We start from the raw sequence: 22,629 nt of genomic DNA on the forward strand, positions 1-22,629 counted from the left end.
TTTAACAAATCTGACAAACAAGGGGAGTTATGATACTTGAACTTGATATTTTTTTTTACCTCAGCTGTAACAAACAAGTGAAAAGAGGTTATCTTGGCTAAGTCCTAACAGCAGTGATTGTTTGAGACAAAGCACATATGAAATAGAATGGCTGGTCTAATAATTTATGGCCTTATCTTCAGAGAAATGATGGATTATACTAAAATTACTTTGAGCTTTCAAGTGAATTGCAACTAAAGGTAGGAAAATATCACGCTCCAAATGGCATGCTGTTAGTATTCTCTGTTGCACCATCATCTGAAAGAACTACAAATTTTGGGCTGTCAGGTGTCTTTTACAATTTTCATTCCATTTAGGTTTTGTTTGATAGCAAAACCGTCCAGGTGTCTGCTATATAACAACGCTAGCTGGAATGCTTGGTTACTATTTGTGGCGTTTATCTCCTTTTATTGTAGTTGAGTAGCATTTTTCTTACAGGTACAGAAAATGGGTAATAACTGAAGCCGACCTCACAGCAGGAAGGCGAGATCAGATTGGCAATGCATCAGTGAGTGGCATGATTGAAGACAAGACAAAAAGTGGGCTACAGCAAAAGGTAACTGGCAATATCTAAAGAAACTGGTACTGAATTTGGGCAAGGTCAACATTTAGACTGTATTTCACTGTTTGAGTTGAAAGCTATAATTAGAGTTATGGCTAGAATAAAGAATGATTTAACCAAACACCTAATTTCAGCTAATTCACCTATTCCTTTCTTTACTTCTAGGTCATACAAGTTTGTCAGTTACTGATAGATTGTTGGCTAGTGGAATGAATGCTCACTAGATGAAGTATAGGAACAGAAATAGAAAATAAAACACCATTCCTGAGTCCCCTCAGTTTTCTGAAAATTGAGAGGGATACACTGAATGAGAGTACTGTGCCTTAGCATTTCTAGCTCAGAGGGACCCAAACAAATAGTAACACATTACAGAAAACCACTGAACAGCTGTACTTTTATGTTAGAGGGCTTATTCAAGGGAGAAAATTCACTCGTTTACTTCCTTTAAAAGACGCTTTTTTGGCAGTTATCTTCCATTTCACCCTGCTTTAGCATCAGTACAGCCTGGTCAGACTCTTCACTTGAAGCAGGCAGCACGTACAAAGATGCAGCCTGAACTTGTTTATTGAGGATCCATGCATACCCCTCCCAATCCAAGTTTATAGGATGTGTACCTTTTAATGTTCTTCTGTATAAACTTCTATTGATTTGTGCCTTTTCTCCTTTCTCCCCTCATTCTTGTTATCCAAGCCTAAAAATTTTTACAATTCCCCCCACCCCCCCAGCCCTGAGGTACATTGAGCCTAAGAGTTAGGCTGCTACCACTCACATCGCTCAGGATTTCCTCCCTCCTCAGGTTCTTTGCTTAATGTACAACAATCAGAAATGAAAAGCATAGGACAGGAATCAACATGTGTTTTCAGAGTGGGACTCTTGTTCTGCTGTTAGATTTCTGTCTATAGTGTTTTCCTTTTGGCTTTCTTATTAGCAGCTTACCATGGTAAGACAGTTTTTCTTTTTCTCAAATCAGGCTTTATTTCAGGTAGAAGATATTTCTTTACCCATGGCCTTCCTAAGAAGCACTTCAAATTAAAAGGGTTCAAAAATATTTTGCTTTCAGATATATTTTATAATGCTGTTCCATGTTCTTAAACATACCATCCAAAAAAGTAATGTCAGGACAGGACAGCCATACATCCAAGCATTTGCTCAGCTCAGTCGGTAATTTTCCTAGCATTAAAGTAAAGCTCATGTGGCACCTTTTGGAGAGCACCATGTTACCCTTTCCAGGCATCTGTGCAGTTTGCTTGAGAATTAAGACTGCACTTCGTTGGGGATGCACTGATTTACAGTATCATAGCTTAGCTCACACTCCGGCTTTTAACAAAGTTGGGGGGGGGTTGCTTCCTCTGTTGCTGGTCCTTAGTATCCACAAGGAATGTCTCAGAGCCAGGACAGTAAAGAGGGTTCACACTAATAAATTTTATTTTACTGGAGCAATATATTTTACTTTGGGGAAAAAACAGGAAGCAAGCTGTACAAATTTGACAGAAAATCTATTTTGGTATCATTCTATTAAGTGTGCTGCCTTCCAGATGAAGCACGAAGGATCACACTGTCTTGTTTTTTCCATGGGTGATACCTTTCACACTGACATGGATTAAGGTGTCTGTATTTGACCTTTCATTCTCTTTGATTAACCCCTTAGCATCTCACTAGTCCAATTGACTTGTACAAAAGTCAGATACATTGTTTGTCTTTATATTTGGCTACTCAAATTTTCTTCTATTCTTCATAATGATCTGCCTTTAACAGGAATTTTGTGCAAGTGAAAGCACAATTGGGCCTCTGTTTTCCATGTTATACTTACTAACAGTTACAATGATACTAACTTCTCTTGGGCTTAGCTGCATTACCATTTTAAAAGATTTTTTTTTGGTCTGATGGTCTGAATAAACTCTTGTACTTTACCAGTTACTCATGCTGTTTTCTTTCCTTTCTGCCTTTGGTTCCCTTTCTCTGACCCTAATGAGGTATTCATTAAGAAGCCTCCATGCTGATCCTTTGCTTTTAATCTTTTAACTTTTCCCTCCAGGCTGTTCCTAATATTCTCATTCAAGGAAGAAAAGTCTTTTCTGAGGCGTATTGCCATTGTGTGATATTTTCCCACTGTAAGGATACCTAAATTAATTATATAAAAGGAAAGTAATCAAGTGTTTCAATCAGACACAGTGAACCAAATCCTATTACGTATGGCTGAATTATGACACATGGAAGACAAAGCTTCCTCTGAACAAAACGTGTTGAAACCTAACATCCATTTCTTTGCACAAATCCACAATACATTTGCTTTTGCTTCCCCAGTAAGCCAAATGCTATTTTTCAGTACAAAGTCAAAAGAAAGAAAAAAAATGTTCAACATGAAGTTGATTTTTCCCAAAGCCATAACACTTTGGCTAGTGAGAAGTTAGGTGGAAATCACTAGCCATGGTATTAGAAATGTAATGATAAAACTTCCACTTTAGTTGGTTTAGTTAACATGACAGATACTTTAGACACTGGTGTGTCTGTGTCCACGTAGACATGCTGCATCTGTGTGTTTGCTTCTTTTTCAGTTAACATTTTCATTACTCGGAACAAAAGCTATCAGTCACTTCAACCACATTGGTGGTAGGTAAGAAACAGGGATGTGATTTGTTAGAGGTTTTTAGATCACAATGTGCAACATGAACTACTCTCATCCAACTCATCTAATTTCCATTAGGTTAGAAAGTAGAACACTGTGGAGACAGATCTCTCAATTTCCGGGAGCAGAAGCAGAGAATTTTATGTGTTTCTTTTCTCTCTCACTTTCTGGCAGATTTAACTGTATTGCTCTGCACAGTGCATGTCTAAAGCTTGTTATTCATTAATTTACACTTGCCTTCTATTTTTGCGGGAGGGTGGGGGAGTAAAAATAAAAAGCACATTCTGCAGAAGAGATTACATATTAAGCCTCTAGACCACTTAGGTGCATCGTGGCTCCACCTTGATGATTTGGCTTCATGGCAGGAAAACGTCTTTTGAGGGTTAATGTATAGGTAAGGCCTCACACACATCAGAATGTTTCTAAGCCCATCAAAACATTACCCATTTGCTGCACAACTTGGAGCAAATCCATGTACATAAGCTTTCCCGTAGCACCTTTCTTACTATTTTACAAGAAAGTACGGAAAGGCAGTTCCTTGTACCAGAAAAGCAGAAGTAATGTTACCTTGCAGAGTTCATTGCTCGTCAGGTTATTATCTCACTTTTAACTAAGAAAAGCTGTTCAGTATCTTAAGCTACATACATAATGTTAATTTTTGCGTCTGCATCTTCTGGCTTAGCAGAAGAGTAACATGATTGTGGGAGAGTAGGCAAGACAGCACCCTTGTCCCTGAGTAAACAGAACTACTAGGACAAAGCAAGGAAGCCTCTATTTGGACTAACTTGAAGTTCCACAAAGTCCTATCACCTCCCATCTTTGTCTACAAAGTAGTTAACTGTCCCATACCCTTCTTCCTACAAACATCTTTGCCTAGAAGAAGCAGCGGAAACCTAATTAAAACATCACTTTCAGTAGTTTTATACTAGTAACACCACTGATTGAGTCCTTCACAGTAAAGCTATAAAATAGAAAAAGATTACAAAAAATCCTTTTGTCCCAGAAATAGGCAATTTCTTTCATGAGGAAACAATTGCAGCTTTGGCCTTTCTGTTACATTTTTTTATTGTGGTCTCTGCTAGTGAAAGATAAGATTCTGACAGTGATTGGATATTGCTGTGAGCATGTCACCATGCATTAACCATTTTAGAACATTATCATTTCTAATTGGGATGCATGAAATCCCATTTTCTGCTAAATTATCAACAACCACTAATGTATCCAGGAGTGTAAACTTATGGAAATTTTACCTGTTTTCACCCAGAGGCTGGTAAGCATATACTTACTGACCTCACTCAGTACCTGGACTTTCAGAGTAGATTGTAAGACCCTTTCTTACAGTCAGTCCTTAACGGGCTACACTGGTATTTTTATTTTTTTTCTGTCTGCCTCTCTATGATTATACTTATTTTCTATCTTTAATGGCACATGTAATTTTGTTATTTTTACATTCTTAACATAATTTTAGAGGCATTTTATCCTTCACCGCATTTTTTTCCTCCCTGGACCAAAAAGCAGAAGAGGCCCAGGTTTCATGGCACAGTGTGTTTCATTTCAGACACACTCCATTGCAGTACAGCTACCCATAGTAAACTAAAAGATATAACCATTTACCTTTGTCATTGGCTTACCTCAATCAATAAAAGCAGTGAGTATGGAGAGTCTTCATCACGGGAGGCAGTGGAGTCTAGAGAAGTGAACTGTGTACCTGTTGCTTCTCACAGCTGCCTGTGGAAGTAGCACCGCATCCCTGTAGAAGAAGAGCCTGTGTCGCAGAAATTGCTTTGGCCAATAGCCATGTTAAGTGATGCACATTTCTAATATTTTAGCATTCAACTTAAAATACAATGTTAGAGTTTTATATGCTGCAAAAACTGGGAGGAAGAGCCAATATGTACACATGTCTTCATGTCCTGCGGTAACAGTCTATGAGCAAGGATTCCCCATAAGACACAATGTTTTGGGTCTCAGTTCTGTAAGCCATAGTCTACGTAAATAGCTGTTACTCTCAATATCCCAAAACATTACTTACACCATAACTGTGACCATCAAATGATAAATCCCAGAATGCAAACAATAACCAAATAATAACCTCTACAGAGGCAAGGATTTCATTTGGCTCCCAAAAGTAAGATACATAATTCATGAGGTTACCAACCTCTCACTTCTTTCTACTGTATAAAAATAATTTCCATATTCTGTGAATTTTCATTGTGTCTTTTAACAAAAGATGATCTAACTCTCTCTTTCCTAATGCATCTAATTCATTAAAACCTTTGTGTCTGGATTCCTTAGCAAAGCCCAGTCTCTTTCCTCTACCCATCCAAAATGTTCTGTCTGCATCTTCCATATTGCCTATCCCCTTAATATCATGCTTCTCTGAAAACTCATTCACACAACACCAGAAGAGCAACAATCTACATGAGAGACTTCCAGCATTTGCCTGACCTAGTCTGTAGTGACCTTAGTAGGAGCTGCATCATCCTCTCCACTGAGGGTAGGTTTCCCAAAGTTTGGCCGAGTTTCAGGAGCTTTGTAACATCTACATGGTAAAAACACATAGTAACTACGTGCTTTTTTTTAAGTTAGCAAAAGCAGATTCCTTTTTACAACAGACTGTGCCTTTTGGTAACAGAAATGATGCATTTCTGCTAGAGGATTTTTTACGTTTGTACACTCCACGCTTTTCAAGAAGTTTTAAAGATAAAAAGCTCGCAGTGGGAACATGTTCCATCAAAAGGCTAGCCCCAGCATTGCTGCAAGGCAAGTGTCTTGATGCCTCAGTGAAACTAGAGAGGGAACAAGTGGCTGAAGTACAGACAAATCGGCTGGTTTAATCACAGAAGGAGATCAGCCTATAAGAAGAGAAATCCAGGAAACCTGCCTTGCCTTTCCTTGAGCACTGGAGGTGATCTCAGTTTGATAATCATATTGACACCTTTTCAATAGTTCTGAATTTCAAAATAGGCTTACAAAACTAAAGATCCTCAGTTCTGTAAAGGATCTTTATTTGCGAGTGCTGTTTGATCCTGTCAAAGCCAGTACTTCAGCAGTTCTTAGCACAAATTGCATCTAGAACTGAAACTTGTCTCTATAAATTCAGATGTAGTTAAAAACCAGTAAAGCAACAAGCTAATTGCTTAGACATCTCTGTGCTGCTCAGAGCATCACCTCTTCCTTGAACAGCAGAAGAGAAGGGGTCCATCTTACATTCGTAGCAGTTAGTGGAGACAGACTTTATTCCTCTCAAAAGGCCACTCTCCAGGTGATAGCTACCTTCTACTGACCGGTGAAGCCATTGACTAATACTGAGATTATCTGGACAGTGAAACTAAGAACTCTTTCAGTGTTGATTGCACAAAGACAGTCACTCCAGCAAGAAATAAGAATGACCAGAGACAAAACAGCATGGAAAATGTCTTGTAACCCCTTATTAAGCTCTGTGCTTGAAATCACAGTAATATAACACAGTATTTCTCCTACAAGCTGGGAAGGAGGAACAGTTGTTACTGCTATTTTGGTATACTTCTGGAGGCACCCACAAGCTTCAGTGAAGACAGCTGTATAACATTAAAGGCAGATTAATAGGTACATGAAATGTCCAGTAGGTCAACTGGTGATTTTATATATCATCTGAAAGGAGGTAAGATATCTCACACATTGTATCCAATCTGTTCTGTTAAAGAGGGCATAAGGGCTTTCAGCAGTGCCTTTTATTTCAGTAAGATTTTTGCTCTCTTCCCTCTCCACAGCCTTTTTAATACAAAAGGCTGCAATACAGATTTGGATCAAGCGCAGAATGAATATAAAATCCCTTATTCTCAGGTTGGAGGAGTTCACAGTAGAAGCTTAAGGTTCATTCCATATGGAAAAAATGGGAGCACTAGAAATTTTGGGTGTGTGGTTAGGTATCCAGAAACTACATTTGTGTACATTGCTGTGTAACTAAAAAAAGGATACTTTAAAACTTCTTATTCCATGGAACTAAGCTATTAGAATAGAAACTTAAAATTCATCAAATTATTTCACTCGCTTAACAAACCTGAATTTGATTTCTGTCTTTTATTAAAAATGATCACATGGGGCACACTATATTTTATATAGGCAATTCCAGCTGCAATAAAGGAAATGTGTTAATCCATTTGTTTACTATCATTCAGAGAAAGTAACCATGCAGCACGTAACCTTTCACAGCTCAAACTAATCTCACTTTTATTCGTTCTGGGACTTGATGGCTTAATTCTTGTTAAGTGTTAACTCTTTTGGGTACATCCAAATACCCTAAAGATACTACATAACCAAGCATCAAATCTAAAGTTACAAATGTGCAGTAAGCTGTATATTCATAATAAAACAGTACCTTGTATTGTGTTGTCTTTCAAAAAAAGCTTTTCATGTCAGTGCTAAAAACCTTAGAAATTCTAGTCCGACCTTGACCTGGAATAGATTTATCTTTTATTTCCTGGAATCTAATGTGCAATAAATAGCATTGTTAGCAATATGAGGAGATGACATGTCCTTGGTAGGCAGACTTTAGGATAGCCTGCTGATTATTGATCATTTTTATCACCTAGGAGGGCATAAATTTCCTTTTTGGTAAAGCTAATGGCTAGAACAGAGCTGCAAAAATCCATGCTAGATTGATGATAATCGTTAATGCCTTCATTTCAAAGTCTTAATATGTCCAAGTGTCTTCAGCCTCTGAGAAAGAGGCAATTCTTTATGCTGGGGTATAAACAAGAAGAGCAACTTCATCCTGATATAACAAATTTTCATATTTAAAAACCTCATTCAGCTATAGGTTTAATAACCTAGATAAGGAAAAGGCGATCATCATTCCTGTCAAGGCAGAGCAACTGATGTGACTGACACAAGGGGATATCACGTGGAGATTCACCTTTCAGGAGTCTTTTCTGAAGCTCAGTGTTTTCATGTCCAGTTTCAGAAGTACTGAACTAGAAATATTAAGCTAGAAATATATTTTACTTTGTTTAATTATCTTTCCAGTTTTAAGTTAACTGCAGTGCAGATAATTTTATGTTCACATTTCTTAAGACATATTAAACACCAGAGGGTTTGCAACGCATTTGTGCAGCTGTGGTCAAAGAAAGAAAACAGAGATTGCTCTGATGGATAAACATGAAAGAAAGAGACCAGAAAATTGTGTGGAAAAAAATCTAAGATATCTGGAGTATCAGGTACACTGTCAAGCCAGAACCAGTGATCTTTAAAACCACCACCTCACCGATCTTCTCCAAGACATTAGATAAATACACAGCGTGTCGAGAATGGTTAATCCCTCAGTGTTTTGGAGTCCAGTTCTACATTTATTGAACTTAAGAATGTTTTTCATCCCCTTAGCAGAGAAAAAAATTACATGTTTATAGAGGAAAAACTCCCAGAAAACAATGTTTACTTTTAGACCTAAAGGATCTGAAATATAAAACCTATAAACTAAAATACTGGAACTTACTGTCAACTGAAAGACTTTTGGCTAACTATAATGCGTGCTGTGTGGATCAACCAGTCAACAAATCTTTGTACAAAAAAACCCTTAATCATTGGTATGCTAGCATTCACTAGACCCCTAAGTTCTAGTGAGGTTGAGCAATCCTGCCTTGGCACTAACATCTGCAAGTAAAATTTTATAGCAATATGTACATCAGGATTTCCCAAGGATTTCTGGGAAGAAAAAAAAAAAGAAACCATACACGAGAAGGGAATTGGCAGAGTTAACTTTGGCAAAAGAGCTAAGTAACAGGAAGAAATACTTTCAATGTGTCTGGACTCTGTAAGTACTATGAGAGTGTGTACAGAGAGTACACAAAAATTACCAAACTTTCACTGCTGCTGCAACTGCTAGAATTCTAACTGTGACATTATTACACTGTGGGCTGTTACAAAGAGCATGCAAAAATTTTGTCATGTGTTACATTGTAGTATTATTTAGCATTTAATGTCCCCCCAAAGTGCTCAGATTTTAGTTATTTCTGCACAGCCCTGTAAATTAGCGTTGTAGAGATGGCCTTTCACTTTACACCATTTTTTGCCACATCCATTTCTAACACAAAGTCCTTGAGCGTGCGAAGATTTGTTTTCTTTATTCTGCATTTTAAATCTAGCCAACTGCCTGCTAGTTTTCTATTTCTACATATCACTTCTATTCCCTGTAAATGCTCCTATTTTTAGCAGCTTCAAGATACAAATGTCATATGCTCATACTCAAACATCCCTGAAGTGCATAGATATGCTGACACTGTAGAAGCCATTTGACATAAATATAGGACAAGACACTGATTATATCTACGTGTCTGGCACAAGACTATTGTTAATATAATTTTTTTTTTGTTCTACTTTTCTCATCTACTAGTTTCAATAAAATAAATGTCACCATAACAGTGTTACAGTAACACCTGCCTTCTCTATCTGGATTGAAAGCTGTTTGCCTTTACTAGCGTCAGAGAACTATTTAGGTAAAAAAAAAATAATTTGAGACAGAGTAACAGACACTGACCAAAGGAGTAATGACAAACTCAGGTATATTAGTAAAAAAGGTGAGAAGAAGAGAGCTTAAAAGTGTTAGAGATGCTTATATTTTCCAATTGTGAAATTATGTACAATTCATGAAATATATACAGCACCTGAAGTCTAAAAATCACCATTTGGAATTTAGATAAAAAATGTGTAGGCCCACATTGCCTTTCAATTTCCAAAAATTCCTTAAATCCCTTTTAAAAAGGCAGGGGGGGTGGGGGGGAGGAGAAGAGGGGCAGGGATCAGAAGTAGTTCTGAAATTATATTTTTAACAATAACAGTATCTTCCTCCAAAAAGGGAAATACATGTTTGAGTCAAGTTAACCTAGACTTGCCTAGAATTACTTTAAAGAATACTCCCTGGCTGATCCTTGGGGAAAAAAAAGTTGTATGATTAACAACATGCCTAGTTAGTTTTAAAATATTCTTAATTTGGCTCAGAAACTTTGGAGAGGTTAAGTTGCATATGTCTTTGAAAAAATGTCAGGAACTTGTTCCATGACTTACAGGTACAAGAACTGGACTGAAGGTTAGCCAAACCAGGAATGCACTAGAATAAAGGAAATTAGATATAAGCTAGTACATACTAAAATAAACTTAAAATAGTTCATTCCAGTACATTATATAAATGTAGAAGTTCAATGGTGGGTATTTTGCCTTGTGTTTGCATCTGAAATAATCTCGAAGGAAGAGGATATTTTGAAAGTGGTGGTACTTGAATATAAAGCAAATCTATCATTTTAAAATAGGAAATACAGACCTCTAGTGGTCAAAATATATGAGTTAAACCCAAGCGATTTAAAAGTCACTGTGCTTAACTGTGTTACTTTCCTTTTCCTTTACATTCCCCCCACCCCGCCCCCATCATTCAAAATCACACACACACTTCCACCGTTCAGTCATCCCACCAGCATTGATTTTTCCCAGAGGAAAAAGCCCCTTCATCTGTCCTTTTCTCACATAAATGTTATGACACAAACTGAGTACAGTTGAAAGATAATTGGGAAGTGAAGGGAAAGTTAATGAGAGCAGTCTATGAAAACAAACACAAGAGAGATGTTCATTCTTTTCAGAATAAATGACAAACCCACAGAAGGTTTGTCAAACCCACAAATAAACAGAAGGACAGACTCTTTTGAAGTATGCTGGAGGAAGGTCAGAGTACATAAAGCAGTTAGCTCTGGTAGCACAAAATAAGTTAATAAGCAATTTAGAGTTTTGATATTATAGAAGAACCAGATCCTAGAAAGAACATAGGCAGTTTATATTCCAGGTATAAAGAGCCAGCAGAAACAAAGCAGGCCAGCCTCAGTTCTTGCAAGGGGAAGGCACAAAGAATCCACATACAGGTTAGAGAATTAAAGATAAAATACTTTACTCAAAAACAAACAAACAAACAAACAACAACAACAACAAAAAAACCTACACCACAAAATTAACAGCAATTTCAATAGACTGGCAGTTGCTTCCTGGAAGACTGACCGGGAGGACAGCTATTAAATGAAAAAGCACAGGCCAGTACAAGGTCCTGCAAATTGTTTGTTCTCATGTCAGACCACCTCCTGATCCAAAACTGGAAAAGCAACAGCCAGCTTGACAGTTACTAATACAGATCTTCTGAAGCTCGCTTTCCGTTCTTGGTGCTCATGACCTGATATACAGACAGTGCTCTGGTCCTATACTGCCTGTTGCAGTTCCATTTCAGTAACATTTTGATTTATTGTCGTTTACCATGAAGTCAGACACTGACCTCTGTGGAAGATAGTGGCAGTGAACGCAGCAGGCCTAAGCACACTGCAAGGCCACAGTAGATTGAATTATGTGCCTTTTTTTACCCAAGTGTTTGCATTTCTCTCACCCTCCACAATGCACCTATCAACTCTGGACTAAAAACACTTAGGAAAGCTGTGAGTGGGGAACACAGACTGTTAGAAGGAGAGAGGCAGCAGAAATAAGGGGTAGAAGAAAGGTAAATTTATGGCTTCACAGTGGTACTGCTCAGGAACTCCAGAAAAGCAGAGATGATGCTGAAATAGGCATACAAAGTAGAAGTAGTTATAATCGTTAAGGCAATGAGGATAAAGGGGGTGATTCTGCTGGATAGGAAAATAAAAAAGGCTGTGAAATAAAGCATGTGGGAAGTGTCATTAGTTTCTCAGCAATTAGAAGAAGGTAGAAGAAATTGGGAAAGAGGGAGGATGGGACTAAACTCTCAAGATAAAGGAAAAAAGCTTATGCCACCAGAAAGAAATAAACATAGCTAATACATTGAACACATTGTTCCAAACATTTTTCAGCCTCTCTTCTCCCTGTGCAGTAATTTTATATAAAAATAGAATGAGTCGTCCTCAAACACGGAAATATCTTCTCATCTGTAAGAAAAGCAAATAATCCACCTACCATCAGAAATAAAAAATCCTCATATTACCTAATGGCGAGGTGGCTAAACTGTGGCAGGGTTGCTCAGCCTGAGTTTATTTAGCCTTTGTCAAAGCAAATATCAAAACCACATTTTTGTTTAAAATCTGACTTGTGACACCTGCTTACCTATTTATAGCTGATTAAGCTCTCACAGAAAGCCACAATCAGTGCTGTCTTATCTTTCAGTAGGCAAAGTGCTGTTTACCTTGCATGAGCTCAGTATCCCTTGTCGTTTCCACAGGCAGTTTAATTAGGACGCATGTTCACCCAACAGAAGCAATGAACAGAGTGGTGAATAATAGTTGGTAGAGCAGTCTGAAGCATTTCATTATCAGTGACTTATTATAATCATTGTAATTAAAAAAGATAAAAGGTCAAACAGGACAGTAACGTACAACAGGGGTTTGCTGCTCACCAGATAATTTGCTTTGAGATTGATGTTGCCACATCATTCACGGTTGCATCAATTCAATCCTCCTAGAAAAAGCTCCATGTGTATCAGCCTTAAAATGATCCAATTATTATTACGTTAACTCAGATCATTTGAGATTCTTTAAATGGAATTATCAATGCACACAGTTTCAAAACTTGCATTTAACTGGTTTAAGCTGCTCTGGTGAATTCTGGCAGCATAAAGCTGTACCAGCCATCTATTTCTGTAATGTTTTTAAACAATCTGTGTACTTCCAATGTAGAAGTATCTGCTTTGCATAAAATGTGTATAACCATGATCCTGGGACAAGCAGGTAAGCTGTGGCAAGTGAGAATAACAGCAAAAATGACAGTGGTATAGAAAAGAAATCATTGCCTGTAAGGAGTTCACATCACCATGGCTGCCCTGTCGCACCACTGTGCACTGCTATGGTCCCTTGCCTTCCAAAACAAATGATGACTTCTCCTGTGTTGAAGCTTTTCCTAATGCTGTGAAGTCACAGATATCCTCAAGGCAGCAGATCTACCTGAGGCTAGCTCTGAAACTTTAAAATTTCCAGGAAATTTAGAAATTCAGCTTGGGATTATTGGTGCCTTCCTCACTGTGCTTCAAATGTAGGGCTTTCATGAGGTTCATTCTCACAGTAACATTCAAGCTGTTTTCAGATATACATATGGCAATCTGTATTTATTTACACTAAAGCAACTACATTATGCATTTGTGCTTCCTTTTCACTTGCTGAAAATAGTGATAATTTCTTTATTGATTGTAATTCTTTAGTATAATTTAAAACTGAAAACATAAAAAACACATCTTGTGCACAATTCCACAGACTTCAGTGTTTTACCAGAACTTTTAATTCTGGAAGGTTTACACAGATAAATTGAAGTATCATACTATTTCCTGACCAATTTTCTGTTTCTTCATGGGAATTGTTCTGCCTTTTTTAATTCCCAAGCACTCTAAAATAAGCTCAGGGAATTCAATACCTTAGAGTGTCAGACACAAGTTTACCCAACTCAGTTATCACATTTCTGAAAACATAATATAATCATTATTACACTTTCTTGAAAGTACATATGCTATTAATTGCATCAACTAAAGCTACTACTGGCACAAAAAAAGTACAGGCCACCATGTAGGCAGAACAGGGAAACTGGAAGTTAGACAATGAAACACACTACACCAAGGGTGGATGAATTGGCCAAGAAAAGTGCCTTGGTACCTAGCACTGCACAGAAACAGTCCCATTGAAGGGGGAATATTCACCATCAGCTACATTAGTCTTAGCAACTGAGTCTGCCAGGTAGTACACAGAGAGCAGGATGCACTTGCCAAATAGCACCACCAGCTTGTTCATCTAGTCACAGAGAAAGGTCTTGCTCAGCCTTAACTGGGCCCTGATCTACTTTACTGCAAGTCTAACTTGCAGTGGTGATTTTCTTAGTAGAGACTTCACTACAGTTTCATAGTGCAAAGCTCTGGCATGTAATCTCAGTGGGTATGTAAGTGAGCGAAGGCTATGATAATGAATAGACCATGCAGCACTGGTATGTAGCTGGGATAGGGCAAATACTGTCAGACCTTGATGTTGCAGAATGTATCAGTCACTGTCAAATTTCTGTGGGTACTTTCACAACCAAGGGATGAGATAAGAGGACTTATCCTGATTTTTTTTTTTTTTTTTTTTTTTTGTTCTCCCTGTCCTACAGATAGCATGATCTTCTACAGAGCCAAACACCATATATTCTAGATTTGTCACAGTTTGAAAGCTAGGAAGTTTTGCTCAGGATGTATTACTAAGAAATGTACAACATTCTGATCATGTGTGACAGCGTATTTGCCTGACTTGTTAACTTCATAAACGTGGCAAAAATAGCTGATGTCATTTTGAGGTATCTGTACCAACTGAGGCAACAAGACTAATTCACAGAATTAATTGGAGAGACTAGGATGTGTTGTGTTGCACATCTTGAATGCAACTAATAAAACTTGCATCAATAGATATTCCTAACTTGACAGAATTATCAAGAACCTAAATCTTGAAATTACCCTGCTACCTTTATGGAAACGAATTATTTTTGTTCATTTATTATGAAGCTCAGGTTATTAATGCAAACAGGTAATAAAACATGAGCTAAGATAGAGAAATACTGAGTCTTTTAAAACCATAAATTTAGAGCCAGAAGGTGACCTTGCTCACAAGGTGCTGTCTTCAACCCATATTCTGGGTTCAGTTCCTGGCTTCTCTTCAGACTTCCTGCATGGGCTTTGCCAAGACATATCCATGCCTCTTCCCTATTAAAAAGTCAACCCATTTGGAATAAGGTTTGTCTCAGAACAAGAACATGTCAGACACTTAAAGTAGCATTCTGCATTTAACTGGAACATCGGTACTGAACAACAGAAATAATGAGCCACCACCTCCATAACAGCATAGCCCATATTTCTATAATGACAGGCATCTTTTCTGACCGAATGCATCTGTACTACCCAGGGTCCTAGGGTGTGTATATTTATCTATATATAAAAGTGACTTACATTTATAAGGGGTTTGCTTGTTGTTGGGGGTTTTGTTGATTTTTTTTTTTTAAAGCAATTGTATTTCATTTCATCTCTGTTTGAGGCAGCACGAGCTGGGTTTGTCTGACAGCTGTCAAGATCCTGCAGACAGGAATAAACACTGCAATAGTAACTCCCTATAATTATTATTTAAATATCCACTATTTTTGAGAAAAGATTGTCTATTTTTAGAGTCTGGAAAAGATTTAGTATCAGACTCACAGCCTATTACCTTCTTCCTAAAGTCAGAAGTCATTAATAAGGAAATCGTTCTTGCAGAACACACAAGGCCTGGCAAACCGAACAGTTGCCCTGTAAAGGAGGTTTCATACTGTTGCCATTCATTTAATACAGTTCAGAAAAAAATTTCCTACACTAAGACTAAAACTCTTGGATACATAAATTTTGTCGGTAACTGAACAGGTAAGAGGAATTGTTGTTCCCCCTTGTGCCCTTCTTAAACTCTTTCTACAGTTATTAATATGCAGCAGATCAGCACATCACAGATTATTTTTTTCCCTCACTAGTAGTTAAATACCATAGTTCCAAGCCAGATGGGGAGTTAAGTAACTTCTGAATCTTTAAGGTATTTGTGGTACAACAGAACACTAGATTGTGTGAGTGTCTTCACTGTAAAAAAAAAAAAAAAGTCTCAAAAACTTAAGGTAAATATTTAAAAAAATAATTTATAGTGATTCACATCAGAGATCAAAATGCATACCTAACCTGAATTCACTTATTCTCTTAATGCATTACACTTTGCATTTACAGAAAGAAATAGTATTCAGAGTGCATAAGTTTAGTTTCTGAGATATTTGAGTAACTTTGCTCATTATATATATCACCTATTTATGGAAAGAAAATAACCTAAAGACTCTTCTGAATTTAGTTATCTGCTATTTTGAATCTCTATTATTTTATGACACACATTCACTAACCGGTCTTATTTTAAATTAGAACCTTGTTAATTGAAAGGACTTTGTTGATTTTGTTTATGTTAAAAAGAATGGAATGATGATCAGCCAATACATAACATTCTTACCTCAGTTTTATTCTGCAAAGTCTATATTAAAATAGAAAGAAAACACTTGAAGCTGGCTTCAAGTCTTTAATTAATTTAATTAATATCTTAAATTCAAAGACATTGACACATTGCGTTAAACACAAAAACCTGACATTTAATTGAAACTTTAAAAAATTTTAATCCTTGTAATGAATAATATTTTCTTCCTCTTTTCCCCTCCTAGGTGTAAACTTCATAATTTCTCCCTGAAACTAGGTTACAGCTGAAAAGATCAAAATGATTCCAAATTACTCTGCTGAAGAAAACATTAAAAGAATCCATGTCGACTGTCCCATTTCAGGAAGGCACAGTTACATCTACATTATGGTTCCAACTGTTTACAGCATCATCTTTATCATAGGCATATTTGGGAACAGCCTGGTCGTTATTGTCATTTACTGCTACATGAAATTAAAAACAGTAGCCAGCATCTTTCTTTTAAACCTGGCACTGGCCGACTTGTGTTTTTTAATAACTCTGCCACTCTGGGCAGCCTACACAGCCATGGAGTACCAGTGGCCTTTTGGCAACTGTTTATGTAAGTTAGCATCAGCAGGGATAAGTTTCAACCTGTATGCCAGCGTGTTCCTCCTCACATGCCTCAGTATTGACCGGTACCTAGCCATAGTACATCCAGTGAAGTCCCGAATTCGACGTACCATGTTTGTTGCCAGAATAACTTGCATTGCCATCTGGCTTCTTGCCGGTGTGGCCAGTTTGCCCGTCATCATTCACCGTAATATATTCTTTGCGGAGAACTTGAACATGACAGTCTGTGGTTTTCGGTATGACAACAATAACACAACGCTCCGGGTGGGGTTAGGTTTATCCAAAAATTTGCTGGGCTTTTTAATTCCTTTTCTGATCATATTAACAAGCTACACCTTAATTTGGAAGACCCTGAAGAAGGCATATCAAATTCAAAAACATAAGACCAGAAATGATGATATTTTTAAGATGATTGTAGCAATAGTATTTTTCTTCTTCTTTTCCTGGATTCCTCATCAAGTGTTCACTTTTCTGGATGTATTAATTCAATTACATGTAATAACAGACTGCAAAATCACTGATATTGTGGATACAGCTATGCCCTTCACCATCTGCATCGCTTACTTTAACAATTGTTTGAATCCTTTTTTTTATGTTTTTTTTGGAAAAAACTTTAAAAAATACTTTCTTCAGCTAATAAAATACATTCCACCAAATGTCAGTGCACATCCAAGCCTAACAACAAAAATGAGCTCACTCTCATATAGGCCACCAGATAATATACGCTTGCACACTAAAAAGACTGCTGGGCCTTTCGACACAGAGTGATGTGTTTTGTAACATACTTTTTTTTTTTTTTTTTTTTTTTTGACAACCTTGTGAACGAAGCAGCAAGAACGACAAAATTCATCTGCAGCCCTGACCATCACAGCTTACTGCTCATTACAGAAACATCAGATCACCTCAGAGAAATCACACTGTAAAGATTTAGCAGTGGCCTTTTATTTTACATTGTGAAGAGGATTGCTTGGTTTTCATTTTGTTTATAATGGTGGACAGGCACGCCAGAGTTTCTGCCAGCATCCTGCTGTTAACTCAGAACTACAAAAGAATAGAAAAAACTCCTAACTTAAGTTCAGATGTCTTTTTAAAGGAAAAGCTTGTATAAATTACATGAGTTATAAGTGACCCATTATGCACTTACATGAGATATTCCAAATTTTGTTCAAGGAGTTGATGGAGCTACGCTGCTTGTTTTGTTGGGGTTTTTTTAATGACATAAATGTAATATCTTATTTATAATATATTTTCAAATGTATGCCATATAGAGGGGCCCAATTTTGAACTCAAATGGACATTTAAGGCCCTTGAAATTGGTCTTATTCTGATTTATGCTACTATTTCTCATTTTTAAAATGACAATTTTTTCATAATAATATATTCCATTAAATGCATATTTATTAAATATAGAAGATATTTTTAGATTTATATTCCTACTCATAGATTTCAACCATTGCTTCATAAATTTACATTTATATCCCAGTGGGTATTTTTATAGTGGTTTAAAAAAGTATATATATATATATATATACACAGACACACAAAAATGGTGTTCACTCAACCTTTCCTCATAATATGCCATGCTGACTTTGAAGAACATTACTTATGGAGGGGGTTGATTCCATACCCTGTGTGAATTAAAGTCTGTTTTTGAAAACTGAATTCTGGGACAGAGGTGATCAGAAAATTGCAAACTATTTTTGTATAATAACCAGGGCACTCAATGAGAGAAATTACCAGCTAACCAATACTACTCAATTTTTCAAATTCCTGGACATTTAATAAACTCACATTATGATAAGCAAAACTGTGACAATACTTTCATTGTGGTTTAACTAATAATGCTTTTAGTCACATCACAAAACATCCGAGAGCAAACTTTACTCTTCGAATTTATGGAATTTCTCTCTGTTATACATAACTAAGCCTAGAGAATTTGCTTCCTGTAGAACCTTTTTTTATATGTATGGAAAAAATTCAAATTTATACTAGCATAAATCAGAACAAAAGTCTGGTTCAAACTACCCATACAAATGAGGGGGGGGAAGGTGATAAGCACTGTAGGAAGTTTCAACTAATGATATCCTCATACATCCTTTTTACCTCCAATAATGAACTCCAGAAAATACTTATTCTTGAGTCACACTCATTTATTGTCTTCAAAGATAGATGAGTTCATAAATGCTTTTTACCATAACAAAACTTAAGAATACAGACAACTTCATGACCCTTGAGACGCTGCAATATTTATAATCTAGACAATTGTATATCTAATGTGTCTCTGTCTCAGGTTGAATTATCCATATTTTCTGATTATCAGTCTCTTGCATATGCACAAATATTTTAAATTATTTTTACTTTAGGGAATTATTTTAAATCAAAACAACAAAAATGTTATTTCTATAGTTTAATAATTTTAAAAGAAAAAAAAAAAAGACTACAGCAGTGTCTGGGAATCTTTTGCCTCTTCCTGCTCTTTCATTCACTTATTTTAAGGCAAGTGTCTTCAGTTTTGCCTTTGTTCCAGCTGCAAAATTGGAACAATCTTTATTTATATATGTCACAAGGCACTGTGAGGATTCAGTAAGACTTCTAAAGCTGTATCTTACAAAAAACTTTAAACCTTTAATGAAAGTGCATTAATTTAATTGCAGGCTAGCATCTCAGAATTTGAAACCTGAAGGTGTCATTTAATGACACAGTTAAATTATTATATAGAATGCTTTATATGTAGTTTACATCTATTCTTACATGTGAGACAGCCATTTGTTAAAAATGAATATGGCAATAATCACATGCATTATAAGTCGCATACAGAACAGTACCACTGTCTCAGCACCCTGTAAGCTGACGATGGACTGACAGAGCTTGCCATTTATCTGTATGATATTGTTTGCGTACACATGCTGAGCAGCATCGGGAGTTTCCCATGGCAGAAACAGTGCTCTCAGACATAATGCAGCGTGCTGTGCTTGCCATCTGCTGGATGCAGCCACAAATTTGTTTCTCATCTCAAAATTTGTTACAGAAAGAGATAGAAATATTTCCCCTGCCTCTTGATGGCTCTGGAGATCCTTACCCGTGGCAAAACTCCTGTGGAAATGAAATACAAACTCGGCCATCTGGGAGGCACTTACACTTCCTTGACAGGGGCTAAGCTAGCATTTCCTCATCACCTGCTGATCCCATTGGTCACTGAAATCCAGTGTCCCCAGCAACCACAGAAGTAGATCATTTGCAAAACATTGATTGCATTACTACAAAAGCCATCCCAAAGGGAAGAAATATATGTAAGTATAAAAATAAAAATCAAAGCGTATTTGTGCAAGTGATAACTGAGTATTTAGCTGAAAGGACTCATTTATCACCGAGAAGAAACAGCAAAAACCAGTAGTGACCACAAACAATAAAAATGACTGTATTACAGCAGAGAATCCATTGCTTAGTGGTTTTGATCATTTCATGCCAGATCCTGCATTTTTAAGAGACTGTATCCCAGGCTGCTGGTGCCACCTGTGCCTGTCTGCCTCATGGGGAAAAAGCATGAGCATGCACATTTGGCTGGGTTGCTGCAGGAAAGGTAGGAAGGGATTGCAGCTGGTGTGCTTTGAAGGCAAGACTGACCCTGAGCTGACAGGCAAAGAAAGTGGAAGGCAAAGCTGCTGTTAAATAATGCTGGGACATTTTTGTTCTCCTAAGGGGTAGGAAAGAGGTCATCAGCTGCCAAATAATTTGGATCCTAATTTAGTGTTTCCTAAAAAAAGAAAAAGTTTTTTCCAGAGATAAAACTCACCAACAGCTCTATCTGGGCAGCAGCAGAGAGCAGATGCTTTTGGAGCGAAGAGTTACTGTGTACAGCCACATCCTGCAGTTTCAGGCATCCCCACAGAGTCCCGACCTCACAGCTAATGGAAGAGTCCCTGTTGCATACCCACACCACTTCCATCATGCATCTACCTGTGACCAGTGCAGGTGCTGAGAAACACATTGCTGCACATTAGATGCCCCTGCCCACCTGCCTGCTGAAAATACTGTACGAGAGACTTGTGCATGGGGTATGCAGAGCAGCAGTGTAAGAGAATACAGGATCTGGCCTTTGTGGACCCTTGGCTGTAAGGTCCCTAACTGAGGGGCAGGTAGGAGATGGCCAGAGTATCCTTTGGTGCAAGAACCTACTCCTTGCTCACAGAGAAAGGAATAAGGTTTGGCTCTGTATGACTTTGCCACCTTTGGGCAACTTCAGGTTGAGACCTCTCAATATCAAAATAAGAACTAGCTATGAACAAACTCCCATTATCTTGAAGAACATAAAGTTAATTAAGATGCAAAAGTGTGCTGTTATTTTTAAAAGTATCCAATTTCATTCTCAAGGTGAGCAAAATAAAAGTACTCGACGAATCCTTAATCTGTCCTTGTGCTTTCCTGGTGTGAGGAACTCAAGTTAGTATTAATGGGGACAGCATATAGCCCTAAATACAGGCACCACAGTTCCTGTTCTGTCACAATTAAATTCTGTTGACTTGCTTGAATGAATACTTTCTTTCTGCTGGCAGAATAATTACTAAATCACATTATGTTTGACATGGACATGCATAATATTTATTTATATTTATTGTGTGATAGTACTTTATATGATTCATGTTCATCTCTCTGCTTGCTTGCCCATTATATGCCTGTCCTAAAGGGTACTATATAATCTGCACTGGTTCACCCAAATTCCAACAAAACCATTACAGTTACAATGGGGCTTAATTTGGCTTCTCAGTTTTACAAATTTCCTCACGTTTACATGGTTAAGAGACTGCAGAGTAAGCCTGAGGCCAAAAGTCCTTGAACCGAATTACTATTTAGGTGATGGTTTTCATCATCTACTTGCAACTGTGACAGCAGCAAAGAATCCAGTAGGATTCCCAGGTTTGGTTTAGTTTTGCTTGCATAGCTTCAGCAATGATTTACCTTTTACTGACCTCCTTTTTCAGTAGAGTGCAAGTATTCCCAGGGAGAATTTTGACATGGAAAGGAGAAACAAATACTTTGGAGGGTGTGGAAGAAGGCTTAAAGCAGGGACTTACTGATTTTGGAAATATTTAGTGTTAAATGTAAATACTTAATTTTAGTTTTGCAACAGATTTAAGGGAAAAAAAAAGAAAAAAAGAACCTAAGAATACATTTTTCAGCTAAGTAGCAAAAATTTCCAGAAATTCTTGAGAGGCTTTTTGAAGTTTCTTAACAATGTCCTGCTCAGTTTAGAACATATCAGACCATTCTTGCCCCACTCACAAGGTCAGGGTCCCCAGCTCTGCTGTTCTACATGATATTACAGGCTTGGCCAGACCATCATCCCACCAGCTTGTGCAAAGTGGTCAGACTGTTCTATCAATCAAGTCCATTTCAACAGCAACCTCACTGCCAAGGCTGAACTAACAAATCCTCAATGTTAATGGCAGAGCTGTCAAGCTCATTGTCACTGGCAAGTTCTGCAGATGTGATCAGACACTCAAGAAATAGGTATAGATCACGTTTAAGAACAGCATTGTGCGATCTTTTTAGTGGAGTAGTGCCATGGCCTGCAGCTTTAGAAGTACTTGGTAAATTAAGTAACAAGAACTAGATATTATCATAGAGTCACAGAATCGTTTGTGAAGTGGTAGATGTTAATGTTTTCTATTTCAGTAGAGATAGTTTTATATTGTAGAAGTTCACTACTATTATATAAGAACTTTTATTGTCTGAAGTATTATTAAAAACATACATATCGTCAACAGATGTCTTTGTGAAAGCCATCTCGACTCCAAAGCAAAGAGATATGTTTGTGTATTACTGTATCTACACTATTATCA

The 22,629-nt window shown here is 37.2% G+C and overlaps 2 protein-coding genes across 2 annotated transcripts in view; both read left to right on the forward strand.

The window, feature by feature from the left end:
• Window positions 1-490: 490 nt before the first annotated feature.
• Window positions 491-21,946, forward strand: AGTR1 (angiotensin II receptor type 1). The gene is made up of 2 exons (XM_027811832.2): window positions 491-595; window positions 16,425-21,946. The coding sequence occupies exon 2, from the start codon at window positions 16,478-16,480 to the stop codon at window positions 17,555-17,557; it is 1,080 nt and encodes a 359-aa protein (XP_027667633.1). The 5' UTR covers window positions 491-595; window positions 16,425-16,477; the 3' UTR covers window positions 17,558-21,946.
• CPB1 (carboxypeptidase B1) overlaps window positions 498-22,629 on the forward strand; it is a 66,876-nt gene continuing 44,744 nt past the window's right edge. The window contains exon 1 of the mRNA XM_027811831.2: window positions 498-595. The gene's annotated coding sequence lies outside the window, so the exon portion shown is untranslated. The remainder of the gene's footprint in view (window positions 596-22,629) is intronic.

This window comes from Falco cherrug, chromosome 11, assembly GCF_023634085.1.
Source record: "Falco cherrug isolate bFalChe1 chromosome 11, bFalChe1.pri, whole genome shotgun sequence".
In the NCBI taxonomy this organism is placed as follows: Eukaryota; Metazoa; Chordata; class Aves; order Falconiformes; family Falconidae; genus Falco; species Falco cherrug.